At 36.8% G+C, this 26,826-nt stretch overlaps 1 protein-coding gene and 1 long non-coding RNA gene across 2 annotated transcripts; both read left to right on the top strand.

Annotated features, from left to right (window-relative positions):
* Positions 1 to 7,883: 7,883 nt before the first annotated feature.
* LOC124172276 lies at positions 7,884 to 11,787 on the top strand. Its single transcript, XM_046551694.1, has 4 exons — positions 7,884 to 8,044; positions 8,769 to 8,888; positions 9,960 to 10,091; positions 11,256 to 11,787. Exons 2-4 carry the CDS (start codon positions 8,820 to 8,822, stop codon positions 11,469 to 11,471), a joined length of 417 nt encoding a protein of 138 aa, XP_046407650.1. The 5' UTR covers positions 7,884 to 8,044; positions 8,769 to 8,819; the 3' UTR covers positions 11,472 to 11,787.
* Positions 11,788 to 12,854: 1,067 nt separating this feature from the next.
* Positions 12,855 to 23,139, top strand: LOC124172280. Its single transcript, XR_006868114.1, has 3 exons — positions 12,855 to 12,968; positions 13,981 to 14,053; positions 23,077 to 23,139. It is a non-coding gene; the product is annotated as an uncharacterized LOC124172280 (long non-coding RNA).
* Positions 23,140 to 26,826: the final 3,687 nt, after the last annotated feature.

The following is a 26,826-nucleotide window of genomic DNA, read 5'->3' as shown; positions in this document are numbered from 1 at the left end:
TTGCCCCCCCTAGTTATGACCCTGGGTATGCCCTTGTCTTACATCCTTCCCTTTTTGCTTTACTCCCGACATTTCCGCGTTGTAATACCTACGTTTCAATAAAATCCATGTAGTATTTATGTCTGCCATTATCCATGACGCAAGTATTACTGCCTCAAGTGGTAACAAAATGCTTCCTGGCTTTATATCATTTTACAATACTATCAAGGGGGTGTGGATTCAAATGATCAGCTTTGCTTAAATTATCGCTGGACGGTATGAAAATCGGCCCTGACACCATTCCTGCTATTTCGTTTTTAAAATGACCTCCTTAATCCGAATATTAACTCTGTTTTTCTCCATCACCCACCATTTTCGGAAGAGCCTCCAATTCTTACCACTTTTCGGTCATTTGGAGAAATTAAAAGGATTATTTTAGCATTTAAATTTTTTCTAGGGGTTTTGAGGGGTGCAAAATTCTGAAAAAATAATATTAATGGTAAAGATGTAGATTTGAGGGGAATTAGTCTCCGTCAATTGTGTAAAAACGCATTGAAAATGACCAATTTTGCCATTTTTTCGCAAATTTTCACGTATTTAAAAGTATTTCCAGCTTCTATTTCACATCATCCTCCCCGAAAGATAATAATACAAAGCAGCAAAAAACAGCAGTATTAATAAAAATATTTTGCTGTTTAGCATAGCAGCAATAATTAAAATATGTAGCAATAGCTCGGAAGATTCACTTTACTATTCTGGCCCTCGCAGTGCCTTTCCCGCTCAGGCTTGGACGGCAATTTTCTTGATTTCGCAGCTAAAAAAAGAAAAGTAATACTTTCTAGTTCCACGAAGAATGTAAAACTGAGATTTTATAATTTCATTGGATCAAAAAAGTATTCTTTCTCCTGAATCATGGAATTCGGCAAAGTATCAGCCTCTAAAATCAATTATGTATATTGAAGTTGTCATCATCTTCCCTCGGTATACCTCTAGCGATCGCAGAGTCAACTCTTTCGGTGTTCTGGACAAGGATCCTTTTTTTCCAAGTAATTTAAATAGTGCAAAACAGTAAAAACTGTTTTACTCCGGCTTTTTCCAGGTGAATGTCAGTATGTGCGTTTGAGTTGTGAATATTACCGTGATTTAATATGTAATTAAATTACACGTGTGTAAAATCATCGTTATCGCTTCTGCTATGTTTGCGGTGAATTGACTAAAACATCGCAACAATGATCTCTTTCTTTAATTCTTTAAACTGCTTATAAATTTTTCTCTGGCTGCCAAATTGGCGGTCAGGGCTAGGATTAAGCTCCAAGTGTTTGCTGCACCACTTGCTACAGTAATTTGACCAAATACTTGGAGAAACTAATGTAACATATGGTACGAAGTTGCGCCTATATGGATGCCAATCTCTTACAAAAGGGCATAAAAATCTTTTCCAGTAGGACAAGAGAGCCAGCACTGAAATTAATTTCTACGTAAGATGAAGGCTTGGTTTTTTTACTGTAATTAAATGCATTGTTGATAGAAATTATGATGCCATGTGACCCAGAAAAATGGAGAGTTCATGGATTCGTCAAAGACAAGCTTTGAAGTGGTCCTGTTGGCCAATGGGAATGAGTTACCTTCTATCCTAACTGCATACTCTGCTGATATGAAGGAGACGTATCGATATATCAGTTGAATCCTTGAGAATACTAATTATCGTGATTATAATTGGTAAGTTTGCGCTAATCTGAAAGTTGTCGCTCTACTCACGGGACTGCAATCAGGCTTCACGAAATACTGCTGCTCCCTTGAATACAACAGCCTTGCCCGAGAAAACATTACATCTTACGGAAATGGCCTCTGCGAGAAAGCTTCACTCATGGTTATGAAAATGTCGCCCATGTTTCCCTGGTTCCGACAGAAAATATTCACTTGCCACCATTGCACATCAAACTAGGACAGATGAAATACTTTGTGAAAGCAATCGACAAGACAGGAAGTGAATTTCAATTTTTAACTAAAATTCCTTGTCTTAGTGAGGCTAAAACCAAGGAAGAAATTCTTTTAGGTTTTTAGAAGACTTATTTTAATTCCCACTTTCTTAGCACTCCTTCATTACTTACTCATTCGATCAATTTTATCTTCATCATTCTTCGGTGGCACCACATTTCGAATGCTTCCAATCATTGACTTCTCTGCTGCTATCAACGTCCAAGCCTCACTTCCTTAGAGAATCACACTCCATATGTAGCGTATGATGAATTGCTTCCTTACTTCTATGCTTGTATTCTCATATGTGAGAAGATTCATCTTTTTGTAGTAAGCCCTCTTCGCCAGCGCTATTCTACTGACTATTTCTTTCTTGCTTCGTCCATCGGTGGTAATTCGGCTTCCCAGGTAAGAAAATCTCTTCTAGCTTTTGATTTCTTACCTTAATGTTTGTCCTAGCCTCCTCTCTTTTACTACATACTAATATCTTATTCTTCCTTTTGTTGATTTTCAACTGATATCTGGCCATTTTCCTTTCTACATTTGTCAAAGTCTTCTTAAAATTCTTCTCTGTCTCGGCTATGATTGCTATGTCGTCGGCGAATCATAGAATACTATTTTTCTCAGTCAATATTGACACCCAAACCCTTCTCCTTCCGATCACCTAAAATTATAAGGTTTTCTTCACGTCTTACCTGTTTGATTACTGCGGTGATATCTTCATAGACGCCTTAAATTTCTTCATCCTAGTAGTCCGTCGTAGGTATGTTAACTTGTACCACTACGGTATCTACCGGCTTAGTCTCTAGCTTTACCATAATTATCCTTTTATTTTGGGCAGAACCTTTTTCCCTGAATTTCTATCGTATGCTCCTTATCTTTTACATAATTAACGGAAGGAGGAACATTTCTCGCAATTTTTCAAAGTAAATTAGTAAAGGCATTAGAAATAATTTATCCCCTACGAAATTAAAGCGGGCCAAATATTGGCAAAGTCGAATCCATTAGTTCGGAATCAGACATAACTTAGTCCCAAGAAGATACATTGAATGAATAACACGCCATTTGTACGTTAAAGATGTTGTTATATCATTGAAATCTAGGTCACAATAACTTTTCTTATAATCGTGGAAAATTGCAAGTGTTTGTTTCAATATGGAAAAATTCCGCTCCATAACGTTTGAATTTTCGGATTTTATTTGTATGTTGAATTCAGTATATGTTTTTATGTAGAGCGTTTGAAAATCATTAATCATTCTACCAAATAAAGTTGTTAAGCATGGAACGGCAACTAAATATTACCTATCGTACAGTTGTTACAGTTATCTGTGAAAGAGGATACTCCTGCGTCACATGCAAAAGGTTTTGTGCTCTCACTCATACAAAGTACTGCGTCGAAAAAGCAACTTTGTACGCAGTCACGCGCACGAGTGCATAGTTAAATACACTAGTGCATAGTTAAATAAGTATGATAATCGACATGAAAAAATCATTTGACTAACCTGGGATTCGAACCCGGATATCCCCGATGGCCGGTCAAATATGCTACCAATTATACCTCGAAGCAACCTTTTTCCTTGAATATGAAATTCTCCTTTTACTTGTGTCTAAGATTCGCCTAGAAAAAAATTACTTGGTAATGTAGCTGACCGGAAATCGGGAGGATCTGGGTTTGAATCGCGGCTAAGCGAAATGTTTTTTTCGTGGCAAATAACAGTCTTGGTATATATGTATTCTCATTCATGTTAAATAATAGTGGAGTATAAGAACTAAAATTCCCTTCGGAATTAATGAAATGGGAAACATATCAAGTAGAAGACCTAACTTCAATGCAGGGTTCCATCCCGGAAGGGTCATACAGTGTACTGAGGGGTAGAGAAAAATTGATCGGGTAATGCTCCTGAGAAATTTTAGTTTCTTCCCAAAGACTACAACCGCGCTGCGGTGATGTTAGTATCATTCTAAACTGAAGAATTTTTAATGAAATTACATTTATTTGTCATAAATTTCTAGACGCATTATTATGCCGAAGAATTTCAACAGTTAAATATAATGAGTCTACCTGATCCTGTGCACTAGTATTTTATATGAAGTCTCGCATATTTATATCGCAATGTGGTCGTTTACTCTGACACTAAATCGTAATTTTAGTTAATAATTCGGTCGATGGATGGGCAAAAAAAACTAACTACCTCGTTCAGTCATTCTCACAAAAATTAGAATTGAAAAATTGCCTAAGTTGCCGCCCACTCCCGAGAAATGTTGCATTCATCATCAGAGTTTCGGTTCATTACGACCTGTAGTGAGAACCATTCATTGAGAGAATCAATCGCTCAGAAGAGTGTAAGCAGCACGTGAAACAGGTTGTTGGTGAGAGATATACCGCGAAGTTAGTTTGCATAACTTCACTCGAGCGAAATAAATATCCCACATTCAAGTTTTATCCGTGTGTATTGTTTGTTTTCTCGTCATTCCTGCTACACAAGTAAAATTCTTGCCTTTTACATGTAAAACTGGTTCGCAGGCAGGATCTCGTGTACCTATGTTTTGCATACAACAAGCATATTTACGTAAATAGGAGATAGTTAACGATTAAATTCGGTTATCTTGACGTCATCGCTGTATTACATCGACCAAACATCAACCCCTGCTTAGTGATACGGTGGTTCAAGTTCAAATTCTTTCTTTTGGGTGACTCACGTAATAATTAATAGTAATTTTAATGATAAGAATATTTTTATAAGAAAATAATCTTTCGAAGTTTTCCCCCTCGGTTGCAAGTTATCGAGAAACATATATGTCGGAAATGCAAGACAAATAAACCAGCGTGATACTTTTCATATCGTGTTTTGATGAGATAACGGTTACTTTTGAAAATATTTAGACACGAAATGAAGATATGCACGTTAAATTACCTACTCGGTGAAATATTTATTCTTGATTATCGTCTACGAGAACTTAAAAGGCAATGGTGTAACCTAGAATCTAATAGATAATGTGCAGTATATTCTCTATATTCATCTTATTTTCAATGCTTGGTTACAAAAAATTAATATATCATAGTCATAGCCAATACATTATCGAGAGGTACTTACTTAAAAGAAGTTTCTCCTTCTGCAGTGTAAATAACATCTATTGTTGCATGTTTGCAATGACTAAAATGGTTAAAATAATTTGATAGTCTATTTATTAGCTGCATCACGTTATTACAGATTTTACGTGGATGAAAATACGTGTCTTAAGATATACAAACTATTACTAATGAAGCACACTTCAAAAGGATTTATATATTCACCATTATTCCTAGTACTTCTTTTCCACCTTCCCACATAAGATATGCTTCCTCTTTGATTTCCTTTCACTTTCCATGCATAAGAACAGAAAACTTGAAAACTCGCGCTAGCCCCGTTTCAAACATGCCGCTAGCAACACAAAACACAGGGCTTCGGATAATAACGAAAAGAAAACTGTTGGCCTGCTGGGTCAGACGGGCTTCTTAGGTCGAGGAAAGCATAGAGGAAAAAAAACAGATGGAGGGGACCCAAGAGACGATGGAGGGGAGGTAGTGAGAGAGACTGCTGTGGGGTGAGAAGCTCTTTCACCGAGAGTGGGGGGTCACACAGCAGCGCCATGGAAGAAAAGATCGTAGGCGCTTGACGTTGAGAAAACACGCTCGGGAAATTGGGCTATAGCGTAGTTATTACAAAGATCACATTGATGAAACGTATCTTATTTCCAAGAAGAAGGAAGAATGTTCTCATTTCCCGAAAAAAAAATTCAAATCGCGCTTTCTACGTGGTAGAATTACATCGAGAAAACAGGCGTTTTATTGTGTTTTTCAGCGCCAATAACTAATTAACAAATGCTTTTCAAATATTTTTTTTTCGCTTGCCGAGAACAATAATCTTAGCTTAAACCATATCCAAAAGAAGTTCTCTCCAGAGTGTATAATAAGCGAGCAAATGGCGAGCAACCTGAAGTCTGCAGAGCCGTTTTTCGCGGAGGTATAGAACACCCTTAAACACGTTAATATCGTAAAAGGCAAAAAGCATAGCCATGCTTACCTATTCTCATTTAAGCAAATCCTAGCTTCACGAAACTGCTTATCTTCTGTCAGAAATATCACATGCCGTATGGAGTAAGGCTATGGTAATCGGAAACTAATCTATTTAGAACCTAAATGTCTTCATGTTAGACCGAATATTTTCTTCAATATGACATGTTTACATATGTAAAGAGGTCATCAACAAAATAAACACATCCACTTCAGTTTCTGAGACACCACTGTGTAAAGTTATTAGTTAGTGATTTTATCCTTATAAACGCAACTTCTCTGACAATTATTATTGCAGATACAAGTTCAGTATCACAAAACTTAGTTTTTTTGTTCATTAAACAGTGATAATTGTTACCCTAAATCTCTATTTAAAGTACAAGCTTGTAACTTGAAAAGAAGGATGTTAGGATACTTTGCATGAGCATGATATTCCAGGGGTAACGAGAATTTTCTGTGAATGGGACAATTTGAAGGCCTTCTCCTGGCTCCAAGGATTTTGTGACAAAGCCATAATATGAGATGAGTTTCAACAAGCTTTAGCTTTTACTCCATCTGGCAAGGTCACCAGGTCCCACACTTTGTTACACTTAGAGGACTGCATTTCCTGATCCAGTGCCCTTTTCCAGTATGACCTTTCTGGGCCAGCCAAGGCCTCATCGATGGAAATATGATCCTTGCCACTTTCAGAACTACTCGAAGCTAAAATGAAGGTACAAAGTCAGGGTAAAGCTTAGGGGTCCTATTTCTTAAAGGGTATTTTCTCTCTCTCACACTACTGGATTCCCTGACTTCAATGGATTCACCACAATTTTCAATACCAAGGACATCGTTATTGGAGTCTACTTCCCCATCCAAAACACAATCTTGACTTTCTGTCATTGGTCCTTCCATTCTAATCTCATTAAACCCAATTGACTTAACATTATTTAAAGGCAAACTAGATTCATTCCTAGGATAAAATGATAAAAAATGGTACACTGCACCATTCTTACCCTTATTTGGTACACTTTCATCCCTTACATTAGGCCTCTCATAATTTTTTAAGAAATCATTTCTTGCATTAATGACTTTTGTGGGATTATATGGATCAATTTGTCTTTAACATTTTCTTGTTTCACAATACCCAACAAAATTAACCTTTTTCCCTTAGCATCACACTTACTTCTTTTCTGATCAGGAACAAGATCATATGCAGGACTCCTAAAAACCCTTAAATGTTTGAATGATGACATTTTTCCTCCCCACAACTCTTGCGGAGTCTTACCTTGAATAGCTCTATGTGGTACATAGTTTTTAATGTGGACTGCAGTGTTACAGGTCTCCACCCAATAGCCCTTTGGTAAGCCTGAATCAAACAATGTACATCTAGTCTGTACACATATTGTGCGATTAGCACATTCTGCCACACCATTCTGTTCAGGGGTGTATGGGGTGCTAGTCTGATGGTCTATTCCATGTAACCTTTCAAAGAATCAAACTTTTGATTAGGTAATTCAAGACCATTGTCAGATCTTACAACCTTAATCCTTAGATCTGTCCTGTTCTCAACCCAAGCTTTAAATTCATTGAATCTATCAAATGTTTCACTTCTGGATTTCAAAAAATAGCAAAATGGCTTCATGGAATAATCATCAACAACCACAAACATGTTTTTTGCCCCGCCGACTAAGACATCACCTATTCGACCACAGAGATCCATATTTACCAGACCCAAAACTTGATTAACAGGCATGCTGACACCACTCCATTTTTATATGAAAACATAGACAGTATGTTTAACATCCATCTTGGTATTACTTTAGAGCATCCCATGCATGTATTTTTAAGGAGATGAGTGTTTTTTCACTGTTACTTTTTCTGCAGAGTTTTGAAGGAGGAGGGGCAGCTGATGACAATTCGGGGCCTTCTGTGGAGACTAAGGGTTGCACTCAAGATGTGATTGAAAAGAATTCACAGCTCACATGCTCAGCCCGAACCACTGAAATATACATTCCTGTGCCAGACCTGGTACAGCCCAGGGAAAATGAGTTGGTAAGTTATGTTCTAGTACACAGTGAAACCTGATTTGAACCACCTTCATTTGTACCAATTTCTCCGTTCTATAAGAAAGAGGGTGTGTCTGTCAAAAATATAAGTATATTTACGGGAAGGCACTCAAAGTAATGCAACCGTCAGTTGAAGGCCTTTTCCAGTTGTAACGTATGAGGCAGAAAACTGAACCACAGTAGTCTTTTTTAGTCAATATCACTTGTACAACACTGGAAATCTTCTGATAAAAATATCTTGTATCTGATGGAGTAGACTTGTTGATGACTGTGTGAAATGTCTGTTGAAGCCATTTGTCTTGGCTATAACTGGGCTGTGTCTCATTATTGCCCTCTCCTTGTTTTAAGCCATCTTCCTCCTTAATTTCAATGAAGGATCCAGCTACAACTGTTGTAACACCTCATTACAAGCATGGGTAAAGAAAATATTAAGACAATTCAATGTACAGTGGAACCTCAATCTGTCGTTTCAGCTATTTTGCCTCTGCTGTAAGTGGCCAAAACTCTCATTCAAATCACACGCCCTTTGTGACATAACTCTCCCTCCCTAGTTGAACGTTGATATTCTGGAGTTTGATCCGGGAGTCGCAAAAATATCATGAGTACATTGGCCAGCTGGAATGATTTCAAGAAAATGAGTATTTTTTATGATCGAATGGGCTTAGTATTGTTTTTTCTTTAATTGACTGAAGCCTATTACTATCTTCCAGTTTCAAGTGAAAGACGAGGATGAAGGTAACCTCAGTGAAGGGATTCATCCTATGCTGTACACATCAGATCCAGCAGGAATTTCAACTGATGTGTCAGACCCATTGGCCACTGATGAATTGGTGAGTTGACTTTTGCCTTTTATAGTTCTAATTTTCTACGGCACAATATCATTCCTTAGTGGATTATTCCCAACACCTCTTAGAACAAACGTAAAGCATTCTCCTACTCCTGATCAATAATGACCAGCTACAGCATACATTTCATGAATGAATAATTTTAAATGAATTATTTATTGTAATGAACCTTTTTTTTGCTTTTTTATGCAAAACTGACAGCACAAATTTATTTACTGAGCAAGTGAGAGCACTGTCATTACATCACTGAGCAGTTATTAATGTTTTGATAGTGTAACACAGTATTTAAATCTGGTTTTGACAGAGTGGAAGGGTGATTAGGAATTGAGAGTTGAGAGGAGTACTGTTGAGTTTGGAACAGATTAATAGCATGACCATGACATCATGATGCAGCTGCTAGCCCGGTCGAACAACATAGCTTGTTCCTTATGAGAGATTGATATTCACAGGAATCAGATCAGATATGGAGTTCGTGATGAAAGTGAATAGGAATATATAACAAGGACTAGGGATTTGTCCTTTACCATTTTTGAATGGGGTGTTGCACGTTGACAATGCAAATCCATTACCAAAAGACATCAAATTTTAGTGAGGTGAACTGATTTTTATTTACTTTGACTCAATTTTCTGCTGTTGTTGTTCATAGTCTTGAAACTCTTCCACTATTAATGTAATATTAATATTTTTCTTATTCTTGGATTTATATTATTTTCTTAGAAATCAGTGCTCTTTGCCTTGCTCATTTTTGAAAATTAATTTAATGCCAGGGGAAGTCTGCAATTTTAAGAACTATTTACTCTCAAGATATTCCCAATAAAGGGGTTCCTTCTTCTCACTAAGAATTTCATTAGATTATATTGAAACAATAAGAACATTATTAGCCAAATGTTGTTGGTTGATTAAGTAAATCTATTTCTGCTAAGAGGCAAGAATCGTTCATTGGGAATAATTTATTTTGTACCGACATCCTGTAATTAAAGCATTCTTCATGATCACTTTTGCTTCTTGTACCAATTGTTTATAATATGTATCAATGGAGGTTCCTTTTTCCAATAGAGCAATGCGGTAACATACAAGTGCCCTTCTGTTAAAGAAGATCATATCAGCGATGATGAAGATAGATATAGACTCAATGATTGCACTGATGGTGCATCAAGCAAACTGATTCATCAAGACATTTCTGGTCAGGTAATACTATTTATGAACTATGTATTGTCTGTTGACCTTGATTTACACATAAACTGATTGGCATCTTCCTAAAATTGGTTTTTCTTATCTTTAAATATTTATTTTCTTTTTCTGTTATAAATCCTTATTAATCTAACTAATGATATATGTACATCTAGAAGCATTCTTATCCCTTCTTCCCATCCATTTCTCCATTTCCCTTTTGACTAATGTCTTTATAAGTGTATCATATCTCATGCTTTGGCTGATGAAGTTTTGTTTTTTCGAAGACTTCTCCATCTATTTTCTGTACTTCCTTGGTACTTCCTCATTCAATCCCTTTTACCTTCTACATTATCCATGAGCAACACATTTTCAATTCTTTCACTTATGACTTTCATGCGGCCGTCGATTTAGAATCTTGCTATCATTTTTAAATATGCTCAGAATGTAGTGTCCAATGAATATTTTCCATATTTTAGTATTATTACTCTCAGCTGTGTGGAGATTCCCGTTTTCTTTAGAGTTCTCTTTGTGCCGAAGCTATTCTATTCACTATTTCTTTCTTGCTTCATCCATCACTGATAACTAGGCCTCATGTAGCTTGTGTGCTTTTAAGGTTATGAGACATGAAAATGACAGTGTTGAAACCATGGTCAGGAGTGGAGATATATGTGAAAGTGTGGAAGTTATCATTTGTTGTTCATATTTTATCATAGATAATAATTGTATTTACACCTGAAACAATTTCATACACTTGAAAGCACTGTTGTATAGCTTTTGAGCAAATATGTATGTAAAGGTTTCAGTTATTTTCGTGCAAGATAATGACATTCTTCTTAAAAGCTCAGTGCTCTTTGCTCTGCTGCTTTTGGGAAGTTAACTACAATGATAGGGGAAGTCCCCACTTTTAAAAGATATTCATTCTCATTATGTACCCAATGAAGTCGTTTCTCCCTTTTCTTAAGGCCTTTATTGGATTGTATGAGAAGGAAGAATAAGTTAACTGGCTGAATCTTGTTAGTCAATTAAGTTACTCTGTTTTTTACAAATAGGCCAGAATACTTGATCAGGGATTACTTGTTTACTACAGACACCCTGTAATTCAAGCTTCGTTCATGATCACTTATGCTTGTGCACCAATAGATGAAAATGTGTATCAAAGTGTGTTCCTCTTTCCAATAGAGTGATCTGGTAACGTACGAGTGCTCCTCTGTTAAAAATGATGAGATAAGCGATGATGAAGAAGAATATGTGTTGAATGATTGCTCTGATGGTTTTACAAGCAAACAGGTGCATCAAGACTCTTCTATTCAGGTAATACTATTTATGAACTATTTATTTTCCAGTGAACTTGAATTGCATATGAACTATGTTGCCATCATAAACCCACGTTCCTAAAATTCATTTCATAGATTCCTCAAATCTTAACTAACATCTGCTTATCTTTTCATGTTAATGCTCTTCTTTTTGTGTATCCTTAATAACCTGACTTATTAAAACATTGAGCCATTTTTTCCCTACTTTCAGTCCACCTGTCCTCCTCGTTGTCTGTCTATTCTTCTTACTAGGCCATCATATCTCATGATGTAGCCGATTAAGTTAAGATTTTTAGAAGTCATCTTATCTCCCACTCTTCTTTTGACTTTTCTTCAGCTGTCAATTTTGAAACCTTGCTACTATTTATAAATATGTTCCATATGTAGTGTTTGATGAATTGTTTCCTTACAGCTGTATTTCGATTCTCAGCTCTGAGTAGATTATTCTTTTTTTGTAGAATGCTCTCTGTACCTGTGCTATTCTACTTACTATTTCTTTCCCGCTTCATCCATCACTGGTTATTCTGCTTCCCTTAGTATAACATGTCTGTCAGTTTTTAAGGTTATGTGAAGTGAAAATGAGATAGTGATGAAACCATGGTCAGTAGTGGAGGTATACATTTCCAGTTGTCTTTTGTTGTTCATATTTATCACGGATATATTGCATTTATACCAGAAAAATTTTTCACATCCTTGAAAGCACTGTTGTATACCTTCTGAGCAAATATGTTGTTAAAGGTTCAGTTATTTCTGGGAAAACTAATGACGTTCTACTTGAATATACATTATGTAATTTTCATTTAGTCCCTGGAAGTAAGAACAGCTCAATTACACACCACTCATCAATTGTTTGTCCAGGGTAACATAAACCTTCATATTTTCCCATTGAAGTTAAGCATCTCTTGTCCTATAAGGAGTTCATGTATATATAACTTTCTTCATTAACTTGGAATTGCCTCCTGTTATATCTAGTCTGAGTAACTTATTTTTATTAATCAAAATGTTTGACAAACTGACTTCTTTAGCAAAGCACCATAAATTATTCTCCTTTATTGACCCTATTAATTTTTCATGAATGTGTGTTATTACATTTGTGCTCTGGACTCTCATGGAAATTTCTCCCATAAAATAGGTTTCTAATAAGAATAGGATTACATCTGGAGTTTAACATTTCCAGAAACCATTGCCCTGAGGATCATTATGTGGCTTTAGAAGGGATTTTGCAATGCAAAAAAGAGGTTTTAAGTCTGTATTAAAGTGGTAACTTTAATAAACATAAGCATAAACAATATAAAATGCTGACATTATTTACTTTGAGGATGCTTGCAGGGTAGCATGAAGAATGTATCCATCTTGAATGAACTTTAATTTTATTCGAAAGACAAATTCTCAAAAGCATTTCTTTTTTTTGTATCTAAATCATGTATGATGATGATTTGGCATAATGTTGCAGCCCACAACCTTAACTGCTTCCCAAGGTGAAAAGGTGGAAACTCAGGGCACAGGAGCCGTAGTGGTAGACCTGGAGTGGACGCTGATTGGGGTAAAGAAGGAATCATCTCTAGAAGAGAATGCCCAGGTATATTAGGAATTCTTGCTATGGAATTTAATTAATTGATGATGGCGATATGTAGTAGGTAAAAATGTAAACATTTTTCATCGTAAATGGTAGGACGTTTAGCTTTCTGCACAGCTGTTAAGGTTACCCATTTGATTCAAATTTTCTAATTCCTGAAGTAGTATTCATATCTCAAAAGAAACCGTTTTCATTCCTTTTTATGTTTTATTTATGTGTTATATAATGCTTTCCTTATATTTTACGAAAGAAAATGCTGGTATTAATCATCTCATTAAGAATATCAGGTCTTACATTCAAATCAAACTTTTTAGTGATATAATATGTTAGAAGCTGCCCACAAATCACCCAAATGTAGGTTTACATAACCAATGGCTAAAACAAGAAAAGGGGGTCAACATTTACAGGTCTATTTTACTCCCTCATAAATGGTCTGCCTTCATGTAGGAGCGATAGCCCCGCGGTTATGATGTGTGGCTACTACCTGGAACTTCTAGGTTCAATTTTCACATGGAGCACTTTTCATAATTAATTCCTACTTTTCATTTTACAAATATTATATGTTTATTATTGGCTCCATGATTTTCACTGAAAAATTTAGTTTTCAGTGTCGGTATCTTCTTGTGCAATGTGGCTGCGTTAGGTTTTATCCCATTTTTTGACACGGATGCCTAATTTCAAATATGTTATTTTGGTTCTGTGATTACCAAAGAAACTTTAATTTTTTTATATTATCCTATGAAAATAAAATGACATCAATTGCAGAGTTAACTAATAAAGATAATATTTTAAAGCCGGCATAACATAAATCAAAGACCACTTTGATGTTGAAAGAAATGCGAATATATTCAATTTGCTGAGAGTGTTGAAAAAGGATTTATTGTGAGTGGAAAATATTTGTTAGGAATACCAACTTTTGATGCAATATGATGCATGAAGTAGTTTTAGTGAATCCTTAAAAAAATTTCTGAATCCTTTGTGCATACATGATTCATTTGTTGATGATTACTTACAGCTTACTTTAGGCGAGGATGGGGACCCAATTGAGAGATCAACTATTGCCCATGATTCCGCTACGAAGGCATTTGGTGAGTACTGTTTAGGATTGCAAATAACTCTATACATGGAGGAAATGATGTTCATGTAGAGGATGTACATGTTTATGCTTTTATTTTGTCAACTGTTGCTGTTACGAGGGACATAGTTGAGAATGCGATAGTGGCCGATGAGTCTGCAATGGAATCAGTGGGTTAGTGCTCTCAAGGGCTACAAATAGCGGTATATAGATAAGGCTTAGGCTGCTTTCTGATGGGATGTCTTTTCACTGGCCACTATCCCGTGTGCCAGCATGCTTTCAAATAACCATATGTCTCTATGGATGCCTTCAGATGAGTCTAATTATACCATGGTCTCCGCAGCACCCATTTCATTCCGGAATGGAACCGTGCCATTGGCACCATGAACGGGCCCAAAAATTGATGCCGATTTCAAATGTGACGCCTTGCTAGATTTCATGATGCCATGCCATGAATGGGGGATGGTACTGTGATGTCATATTTCCTGAAAGTGGCCTTCTTGTGACTTATTATTCATCCATCCATATTTTTTGTTTTCTTTGGTTTAAGTGTCAAATTGATAGGGAAGAAGAGTTACCTTTACTTGCTTTTGTGGTCATCTGTATCATTTTTAATGCCTGACAAAAATTTTTGTTGTATTGAAATTTTTAACATTTAACCAGCCATGTTTTGAGACCAGTTTATTGAAAAAAAATAGAAACATATCACCATAAAGGAGCACTTGGCTTGAGAATCGAGTATTGAAAATTCTTAATTGAAAATGTGAATATGGAAACTGGTCATGTGAATGGAAAAATTATCTTTGCTTTTGGCCCATTTTAAGTTAGTGGGAAAATTATGGAAAATATTTTAAATGGGCGCATTCCTTTTCGCCCTTCTTTCCCTACAATAGGCTATGGTGCTTTTTTAGGTTTTACAGAGAGCCAAGCATGAAGCTTCCTTGGTGGAGAAAATACTGTTTACATAATATAAAATCGATAGTAATGCGCCAGTAATGGAATCAGTATGGCTAAGAACAACCAAACTTCGTTTCATTCCCTTTATTGTAGGATTTTGGTGTTATAAAACAGCATAGTATTGATAGTGGGTGTCATGCTAACTTTGGTTAGTAAGGTAATGATTCTAGCTGTAAGTTTTATCTATCTCACTGCAGGATGTAAATTCAGGGGCAGTCACTTTCCCCTTTTAACACTTTCATGTCAAACGTGGGTCGGAGCCAACGGGCATTTTCATGCCATACACCTAACGCCAGGTATAGCTTATTGTTCATGGTGAATTTTGCATGGAATTACACACATTCTTACTTCTACGAGGTTGACTTTAATCTGGACTTCCGAAAAAATACTTACATGTCATATACAACCAGCAGGGAGAAGATTTAAAAAAAAAGAATAACAAAATGCACCGTGGCAATTGGCCAAGATGATGTCACAGAAAAAACAAACATTACAAAACTCCCTCCTTTGCTGTGACATCATTTACGCAATACAAACAATCATAAACAAAAAAATGGTCCACACAAAAAAAATTCTTTCAATATTCCACTCTTGAATATTGATGTAACTTCATAAGAAATTCATCTGCCACGTTATCACTACTACATATATATTCATATCTTAAAATACCCTTTTTAACATAATCTCTACATAAGTTGTACTTTATTTACAAATGCTTAGACAGCTCTGTATCCCCATAATGCTTAGCAAGCCACATTGCACTCATGTTATCAGCTTTAGATACATACTCTGCTTCGCAAGTAGATGCTGATACAGTGTCTGACTTCTTGGGTAATTTGCTATTCCAACTCACTGGAGCATTTGCAAACATAGATATGTAAACAGTAACAGATTTTCTCTCCAAGGAATTGGCAAAATCTGCATCACAAAACAGCAAAATAGGACATTCTGAACGACAAAATTTCAATTTTACATCCGAAGTCCTTTTCAAGTAAAACATAATGTGCTTTACATCTTGCCAGTTTCTATTAGATGGATTACTATTGCTTTGACGAGCTTAACATACAGCAGAATATATGTCAGGCCTTGTAGTAGTGGCTACATATAACAACATACCAACAGCTTTCCTGTACACATACTCATTGAACCTTTTGGATTCTTGATCATAATGTCTGTCATTTCTATCTATCTCTAATGGAGACGACCTCCCTTCCCTTCTTCAAGTCTGAATTCCTTTAGTATTTGTTGTATGTAAGGAGTTTGGTGAATAAACATCTCATGGTTCCCATACTTGATACTCATTGACAAAAAATGTGTCATCTTCCCTAGGACTCTAATCTCGAGTTTGCATCCTAATTCTTCCTTAAAACCTTCTACTTGTTCAATCTTCCCCCAAAATGCCAAATCATCAACGTAAATACCAATACGTTGATCTTTACTCTCATTCACATACAGGCATGGATCCTTTACCAGCTTCTTCAAACCCAAATCATTCAAGACGTTATGCAAAGTCACATGCCACTCCCTAGCGCTTTGTTTTAAACCATATAAGCTTTTTAAAAGTTTCCACACCTTTCCCTTATCTATTGTAAAGAACCTTGGTTGGTCCATTTACACTTCTTCAGTAAGTTCTCTGTGCAAGTACGCTGTAAGAACGTCAATGTGTTCTTCCACCCAATTGTTTTGAACTGCCAGTGCCATCATCAGCCTAATTGTCTTTTTTTTATAACTGGCGCATAAGTATCATGAAAATCTACACTCTGAACTTGCTTAAACCCCTGTGCCACCAATCTGGCCTTGAACCTATTCACACTGCCATCTGGATTTTTCTTTAGTTTCAGAACCCACTTGCATCCTAGAATGTTCTTATCAACAGGTCTATCTACCAATACATAAGTACCTGCAGCTCTAATACTTTCTAACTCACTCTCCATAGCTGCCCTCCACTCATCAGCATATTCTCCACTTAAAGCTTCTACTGGGCTTAAGGGTTCCTCAATAAAATCAGATATTAATGCTGAGAAATTGCAACAAGAACATTTTTTACCTTATGTTCCCTTTCACTTTTACGTAATGGGGCAATATCTAAATCCTCACCTTCATCATCCATGCCACTAACCAAATCATTCTCATTGGCCCCAACTTCAGTTATGACCTCATTCCTATCCCCAACTTCATTCACAAAATCATCATCTGCAATCACATCTCCAAATTCATTCACAAAATCATTATCTGCAATCACATCTAAATTCTCATCATCATAGTCACAATCATAAACCATCATTCTGTCTTTTGATGTAGTCCTTTCTTTGAAGGGAAACTTGTTTTCTTGGAATTTAACATTCAATTATACAATCTGTAACCTTTAACATGGTTCTCATATCCTAAGAATACACATTGCACTGCTCTGGGTAGGAATTTACCCTGTTTTTTCGCTAACCAGGCAGCACACCCAAATATTCTCAGTCTGCTCAACTCTTTATCCACTCTCTGTCCCTTCCACTATTGAAAAGGGATTCTATTATTTATCGTTCGTGAAGGACTTAAATTGCGTATGAAACATGCTGTGTTGGCAGCTTCACACCAAAATGATGTAGGCAAACCTGACTGAAATAATAAGCATCTTACCGTGTCTACAATAGTTCGGTAATACCTTTCTGCCACCCCATTCTGTTGTGAAGAGTATGCGACCGATTTTCGATGAACAATCCCATTTTCTCTGCGAAAGTTCTCAAAAATACCCCCACAATACTCACCGCCCCTATCAGTCTGTAAGCATTTTAATTCTAGGCCATGCAGTTTCTCTACTTCAACCTTATAATCCTTGAATTTTGAAAAGACTTCATTCTTTTTCTTACAGAATTTCACTACTGAGTACCTACTAAAATCATCAATAAAGGTTACCATGTACATTGCTCCACCGTGTGATCTAACGGGAGAAATCATTTAATCACTGTGCACTAGTTCTAATGGTTTGCTAGTTATTCTGTCTCTTCTCACTGGAAAAATGGTGTTTTTCATCTTACCTTCTCTACATACATCACAGCTCTCTCTTTATTTAGGTACGTTGAGTTTTTCTAACCCTGGAATTATCTTTATGGCATCTGTGTGCAAGTGTCCAAGTCTCTGATGCCAAACATCAATGCTGACTGCTTTCAATGCCACTGCTTCAATGTCATCCTCGACCTTGAAATCATCAGATTGCACTACACATGATTGAGCAACATTAGAAATTACCACATCTCCCTCCAGAGCATATAATCCTTCATGTACATATGCCGTAAATACATTGCTCCCATCAAATATACCAGTAGCACATTCTTTATCAAATAGTACCTTCACATTGTGCCCATTCAGTTTGGAAATTGAAATTAAATTGAAATTTAATTAAGGCACATACAACACATTTTTCATTTCTAGGTCATTACCACCACATTTTTCTGACATACTGAGCACAATAGTACCCCGTCCACAAACCTTAATACTACCTTAACTAAGAGTTACATTTCCACCTCCCGGAGTGAATGATGAAAACAATTCCATCTTAGAAGTCATATGCTCAGTCGCGGCTGAGTCTAACAACCACATATTAGGACCTTTCAGAGCAGACAAAGCATACAATCTTACACAACTAATGGTTTTCTTTTCTGACTTCGCTTGCACAAGATTATTATTAGTTTTACTTACATTCTTACTTGTACAGTCAGCAGCCCAATGTCCCCATTCCTGACAAGCATAGCACTGCACTTCAGGACACACTTTACTAATATGACCAGATTTCTTACATTTAAAACAACACCTGGTATTGTTTTCCCTCTTCTCCACTGCAGCTAGTTGACCTTTCCCTTTCGGCCTTGAACGACTCTTCCTTTCCTACTTATAGGTTATGAGCGCAGTCCGGTCATTTTCCTCTCCGTTCAGTTGTAGGCGCCTCCTTTCTTCGTCCAGCAAACGTCCCTTCCCCTTCCGCGTTGTTAGCTAAGGCTCTTGGAGAACGTTTTGAATAAACACTTCGTATACATCAAGTGGAAGTCCCGCCGACAGAAAATTAGCTACGACTTCATCATCGAACTCAATACCACCTCTCTGCACTTTCTTATCCAGTCTTTCAATGGATGCTGCATATTCTTGCATGCTGATGTCTTCGGTCTTGCTTACGTTGACCATCTCCTTCAGTGCGTACAAAGCATGGAACTTCGTAGACGTGACATATATTTCTTCTAAAATCGCCCATGCCGCTTTCACTCGGGTACAGTCCTCAATATCTAATAAAAAATCATCACCTACGGTTTTGTATAATACTGAGATAGCCTTTCAGTTAAGTCTTAATTGGTCAACGTTCAACTCCTCAATTTCGTGATATCCCGGCTCTATCGCAATCCAACAATGTTTATCAATTAAGTGCGCCTTCACACGCAACTTCCATGCGAAATAATTTCCATTAGACAATTTTGGAATAAAATTGCCGTTATGGTCCTCACTGTCCGCCATGATGACTAGTGAAAAACCTCACAATCAGTCGCTCAGTGATATACTTCACTCGAATTCGTCAACCTTCAACAAGTATTTCAATCTGCACTCTACTTGGTTGCCTGTCTGGGCCCTTAACCTATTGTTCATGGTGAATTTCGCATGGAATGACACACATTCTTACTTCAACAAGGTTGACTTTAATCTGGACTTCCGAAAAAACACTCTTACATGTCATACACAACCAGCAGGGAGAAGACGTTAAAAAAAAGAACAACAAAATGCACCGCGGCGATTGGCCAAGATGATGTCACAGAAAAAACAAACATTACAACATAGCTGTCGTGGATTTTTCAATGCAAACGATTAGACATCTGCTCCTGCCAATGCGAGGGAAGGGAAGATAACCCTGAGTTAGAAATGGTCGGATGCATTCAGTGGCCATACTCTATATTTCGAATTTATTTAGAATTAGGCTGTAAAGTTATGGGCAGTCAACTATACCCTTTCTTGCCAGTTGGAAAACGTTTTTGTGCTACGAGAAGCATTAGGACATTTTAGACATTTCTGTATGGAGCTCTATTTTTGGGGGAGTTGCATGGGTATTTTAGTCCCTTGGAATTCAGACCCAGCTCATCTGGGTATCTATCCCTCACTCCAGTCACTTACCCAGTCATAGCATTAATCCGCAGCCAACTCATTTCATTACCAATGTTTTTTCAACCAGAAATTGTATGTCATTTTCAATAATTTACTCATTTAAAAGATTGCCTGCAGTGAGGATGATCATAAATGAGTGGGAGGGTTCTGGTCTTCTACGTATGAAAATGTCCATCGCCTCCACCCGACATCCAGCACGAAAGTGTTTAGCCCGACCCACCCACTCATTTATATCCTCTCCCCAGTACTCCGTTGTGAAGTGGTTGCACTGTCAATTGTTTTTGCGATGATATATTTTTTTGCATACTACATACTATTGAATTTTTTTACTTTGAAATGAATTCTCCATTTTTTCTCTGTGCGTAAGCAATTTTGAAAACGAAATTTTAGCGTTAAAAATAACGAATTTCTGAAGTTATAGTCTTCGAACCTTGTGTTCACTAACTTTGTTGTCATTAACACTACAAATCCGTTTAAAATTCAAAAATGCTTAAAAGAGGTTAGTAATTTTTAGAAGGTTAAATTATTGAAAACAAGTACTACATTCGGTTTAAAAAATACTGGTAACACAATAAGTTGTCCATGGACATGTGTTGAGATAGAGATAGAGACTCAAGTGCAGTAGCAGGCGTAAAGGAAGGGCACACCGTTGAGTTGTCTCCCAAATGAGTAGTGAACTCTACTCTAAAAAAAGCTAAACACAGACTCCAAATATTCTCATGCTGACGAGGACATAGTGTTTCACACATCTAAGTTACTGTTATGGGTACCTTGGCAAGTGGCCTGCTTTATTGCCTCCTCTGCAGGGAGGGGTAGTAGGGGTGCAAGAGACCTTAAGCTGATGCTTTACAAGGGACAAAGTTCAACCGTTTTCCCTGCAGTGAGTTACAGAAATCCGCACTCCTAAAATACAAAGCAGTGATTCGCAGCCGTACGATTTATTAAAGGTACCCTTCTTCTGGGTTCTTTATCTCATAGCTTTGCTGATATGGGAGTATTTATTGTGGGTGTCACTCCCCTGTCGCGGTTAAATATAACATATCTTCTTCGTAGTGGAATTGCTAAATAGTCAACTGAATAGGAAGTGTTTTCAGTTCATTTTCTATTATAAACTGTGAATAAGCGGTCCTGCATGTGCAACAGTTTTTCATGGTAACTATCTTTTATAGAAATTATTTTGCATTTGCAGCCCAAAGGACTTACTGAATTAGTAATTCAGCTGTATTGTTGTAATATTGTTATTCTGTTAGTTGAACGATTTGTGGGTGCCAAAAAGTACATGTGATAACTAGTTCACTATTGTTTCCCTGGCCCAAATATTTGCTGGAAAATAGGCTTTCATACATTGGTACGATCAAAAGTAGTTAAATGTAAATTAAGAAAGGATTTTGACCCAGCAAGAGCAGAGCAATGAATTTATATCTCTTTAATTTCCAAAAGAATTATATGTTCATGTCATACTGCCCAAATGGATAAATGGCATCAGTTCTTGTTCATTACACAATGCGTCACGATACTGCCATTTATGTTGAAAGTGGTAGCCAAAAGAAATCTGATGTGCGTACATACTACCTCAGAACTAAAATTGGCGTCAATGAAGTGGACCAACTGTGTACAAAATGCAATGGGGCTCAGTGATTTTCTGCATAAGATTGCTTAGATAGCAATAAAGACGCTAATTATGAAAAAGAGTGGAATCACTACTATCCCAACGTAAATAAAAGCTGAGGCGTGCGTGAAATCCTGGAATATGTAGCCCCGATACGCCTCCAAACGATTGTTTATCTCATTACAGTTAAGGATAATTGGTCACCAGATCGTTATTTTGTTTATTTTATTGCTTTTAGCTTTGAATGCTTAATGGTTTTATGAAAACGAATTCAGGAATAATTAAAAATATATTTTATAGATGTTCATCTGTAGTGCCACAAAATTTACGATTTTTATTTTTTAATTGGTTGATTGAGTGATTTTTTATTTACAAAATATTTGCTAATCATAAGATATTCAATCGAATTGTAAATTAATTTCTCTTTTTAAAATATCTACCTTAGGACAATTGAAAATAAAGAAAAAAGGTTTAAATCACAGTCTGCCTTAAAATAAAACAAATTTTTAAAGTGGCCTGATTTCTTTCTTCTTCTTCAATTGTAAGTCAGATGTGTGGTGTGCATGTGTTTTGGCTTATGTATTAATACGATTATTTGTTTATTTTATTGCTTTTAGCTTTGAATGCTTAATGGTTTTATGAAAACGAATTCAGGAATAATTAAAAATATATTTTATAGATGTTCATCTGTAGTGCCACAAAATTTACGATTTTTATTTTTTAATTGGTTTATTTTATTGCTTTTAGCTTTGAATGCTTAATGGTTTTATGAAAACGAATTCAGGAATAATTAAAAATATATTTTATAGATGTTCATCTGTAGTGCCACAAAATTTACGATTTTTATTTTTTAATTGGTTGATTGAGTGATTTTTTATTTACAAAATATTTGCTAATCATAAGATATTCAATCGAATTGTAAATTAATTTCTCTTTTTAAAATATCTACCTTAGGACAATTGAAAATAAAGAAAAAAGGTTTAAATCACAGTCTGCCTTAAAATAAAACAAATTTTTAAAGTGGCCTGATTTCTTTCTTCTTCTTCAATTGTAAGTCAGATGTGTGGTGTGCATGTGTTTTGGCTTATGTATTAATACGATGGGTTATAATGATTCCTGTTGCCCTAGACGTTTTTGTGTTATGTGTTTCTTTCCCAATCTTTTCCCATCCATTCATTTTCTGTTTATTTTTGTTTCTGGTTTCAAGACCAGGCCAGGCTATATTTTAACTCCGTGATTAATGGCATTTTTCATCCATTAAATCGATTTTGAGTGGTAGGATTAGGAGTCCTAGATATCATGTTTGAATTTGAAAGTTGTCATTTGAAATTCTTTTCTAGGGTTCCAAACAGACGATGGAATCCCTATTCAAACACCATCAACTTCATATCTGCCTGCGGAAGGGAATGTGAGGAATTATTCAATTGATGAATGCACTGGTCCCTCAGCTTTTGTGACACAAATTGATTCCAACTCTGGAGCCTCCCCAGTAAAGGCAGAAAGAAACCTGATGGATGAAGACTTGGAAAAATGTGGTGCTCCAGATACTGATATGAAAACAAATAGCTCAATTCCTGATGATAGAAAATGCAATGCGAGAAACAACAAATCACATAAAATCAGCGGAACCGGAGGCGCAAAGACTTTTTTTGGGAAGAAAGGTGGTCATGATGCACCAAATACCATGAATAGCCTTAGGAATATCAGACTTAATAGAATTGAAAGAAATGGCTATGAGACCCTCGTGGGAGACAAGGAGGAGATGCCTAATTGCTCGATCAAAAATCCTGGGATCAGTAACAGGTCAAACAAAAATTCATTTCACTGCAGAGATGCATTCAACGACAAAAATGAGCTAATCAAACACACAAAAAGTAATTCTGATGCTCATAATTTTGATGCTGTAGCAGAATCATCAATCGCAGAGAAATCTTATTCGCGTTCAGTCTGCAAAACGTCCTTCTCTCTGCGTAATGACCTTGTTTCCCACATGCGTTCACACACAGGAGAGAGACCTTTTTCATGCAACGAGTGTCAAAAGGCTTTCTCGAGGCAGTCCCACTTAGATCGTCATATTCGTACACACACGGGAGAGAAACCTTTCACTTGCAACGAGTGTGAAAAGTCTTTCTCGGATGAGAGCGCCTTAGTTGAACATATTCGTACGCACACTGGGGAGAAACCTTATTCTTGTAGCATTTGCTCCAAGTCTTTTAATCAGAGTGGCAACCTCAATGCACACATCCGTACACACACGGGAGAGAGACCTTTTTCATGCAATGAGTGTGAAAAGTCTTTCTCGAAGAAGGTCCAATTAGTTCGTCATAATCGTACACACACGGGAGAGAAACCTTTTTCTTGCAACGACTGTGAAAAGTCTTTCTCCGAGAAGAACACCTTGGTTAGACATGCACGCACACACACGGGAGAGAAACCTTATTCGTGTAGCATTTGCTCCAAGTCTTTTACTCTGAGTGTCAGCCTCAATAGACACATCCGTACACACACGGGAGAGAAACCTTATACTTGCAACTATTGTGAAAAATGTTTTTCGAATAAGAGCCACTTAGTTAGACATGTACGTATGCATTAGGGAAAGAAACCTTTTTCATGAAACGAGTGTGAAAAGTCTTTCTCGAGAATGGGAGACGTAGCGACATTTTTTCGTACACACTCAGGGGAGAATTCTTATTCGTACAAAAGGTGCGATAATTCTTTTCCTTTAAGCAAAATTCTGGTCGGACACATTTGAACGCGCGCAGGAGGGATACTTTTTTAATGCAGAATTTGCGAAAACACCCTTCACTCAGTTGTTCTCTCAACTGTCACTTGCTAAACCACACGGTTGAGAATCATTATTTGTGCGGTGACAAAGATCCTATTAAAATGGACATGTGTGCACACCCAATAGGATATTTATTTTTGCAACATCTGCAGTAACTATATCACTCGTTAATACGACCTAGTTACACATTCGTACAAAAAGAGAAGATTAAAACTATCAATTTAACATTCGCTGCAAATATTTTGATTAGAGTGCTTACCTTCACAGTCACATGTGAGAGCAGCTATTTTTATGCATAACTTGCATCAATCCAGCACTGCAAGGAAAGACCTTGACCACCACATGTGTACATGAAAAGATTTGAGACATTATTCATGATGAGTTTGTGCTATGTATTTCACTTTTTGTTTCAACCTCTACTGCCACATTGACACGCAAGTGAGAGACACTTATTCATGTTGTGTATGCTGTGATGATTTTACTTGGATAAGTCACCTTTGTGCATGCAACATGTTTGCTCGGGGACAGGATAATTCATACAAATGTTACAAATGTTTCTAATTCAATCTCATGCAAATATGCACCTAAGAGCCCAGTAGATAATTCTTGCCTGCACATCGAGGAATGAATGATAGTTTAGTGCCAACATGGATTATTGACAATATATGTGAATGCATGAAGAATGTAGCAAGTCATGTATTTTTAGATTTTCAAAGTGAATATTGGAGGAAAGCAGTTGCAGAAAAGGGTACAGCCAGTCTGGCAGATTGGGATAAAGCAGCCTGCATTCCACATTTTTGATTGAAGACGACATTTATTTTCAATCCAACGTGTATTGCTCAAAGCCCAGCCTCTACAGTCATTTCATAATTGGTTCTGAATTTTCATGGAATGTATCATATGTCCTTTGAATATTTTTGGTTGAAATAATCAGTATTGTATCCACATTTTATAAATAATGTGATAATATTGCACAATAATAGGCCCATGTCCGAGTTTCCTGATTTGATGAATTTATTATGTTTTAGTTTATTTTCATTCTTAAAATATTTTCAATTTTATTCCTACTTTTTTATTTTTGGTTGAGGCTGAGCTGTAAGCCACCGAGTACATCCGCTGTGTTGCGGATGTTGGGTAAAACTTAAGATATAAAGATTAGTGGCCATATAAGAGATTTAACTTGTCAAATAATCAGTCACGGACAAATGGCGGCATTACCCCGAGCTGATATTAGTCTATCCCCGGTCAAGATAGGCTATCCAAATGATACATAAGGCCTGTGAAGATGCCGTGATTTTGCGATATGAGGCTTCCCCTAACTGTGCTTCACATAACCTGGGGGAGAGGGCAGAAGCTATTCTTCGTATGAGTGAGGATGGAAACCACATCTGTCTGTACGGCGACACTCTTTTCACTGCAGGCATGAGAACATGTACTTAAACAGCTGTAGTACTGCAATGTGGAAGGCAAGGGAAGCTGCCACATCATTGTACCGAGGAGTCACTGCAACTCGAACTTTAATTAATCATGCATGATGGAATTCTCTCAGGTAAAACATGACGGAGTTTAGCTGGACCACCATTCTGATCTCCAGGAGGAGACTGCCTGAGAGGGTTAATTTGTCAACTGTGATACAGTTATGACCTTAGAGTATATAGTTCAATCCTTTAATAACTCTATGGTGGGTGCTTTCCATTCATGCGACTCACGCGTCGACTTGTGTCGGCTCGCGGCATTTGTTTATAACTCTCCTATTCCTGTGCGTTACCATTTGTTGACTTGTGTCACAACAGTCGGCGACACACACCGAATGGAACACGAAAACCGCGACGCAAGTGGACTTGTGTCGACGTGTGTCAATGAATGGAAAGCACCCGGTACCAAGACCGGAGAAACCTCGCTGCTCGCTGCTTATTGCTGCATTTCGCTGACGTTCATCGTTGAACTTAAAATAGTCCCATCTAGATTTTAGTTTTATATCATATTCTATGCCATTTTAGTCCATTTAATTTATTATTGTGGGGACTCGTCCGACAAAGTCATTTCGGCTGTGACCGCTGTGACTCATCGATGAGTGATCAGTGATCACTTCACCTCGTGGTGAAACACGATACTTGTCTCTTTCAACAACTGCAGACATTTATTAAAGATATCTGGTGAGTACATGCTAATTATTCATATAGTATTTAGTAAGAACCGCAAATGTGAAAATAATTAAACGGAAAATATTTTGTGATGTCATCAATTGCCTGTAGCTGAACGTAATTTATTTGCAACAACTTATTTGAAGCACAAAAAAACTTTA

This window comes from Ischnura elegans (assembly GCF_921293095.1).
Source record: "Ischnura elegans chromosome 13 unlocalized genomic scaffold, ioIscEleg1.1 SUPER_13_unloc_1, whole genome shotgun sequence".
NCBI classification, from domain to species: Eukaryota; Metazoa; Arthropoda; class Insecta; order Odonata; family Coenagrionidae; genus Ischnura; species Ischnura elegans.
This window is presented reverse-complemented; position numbering and strand designations above follow the sequence as displayed.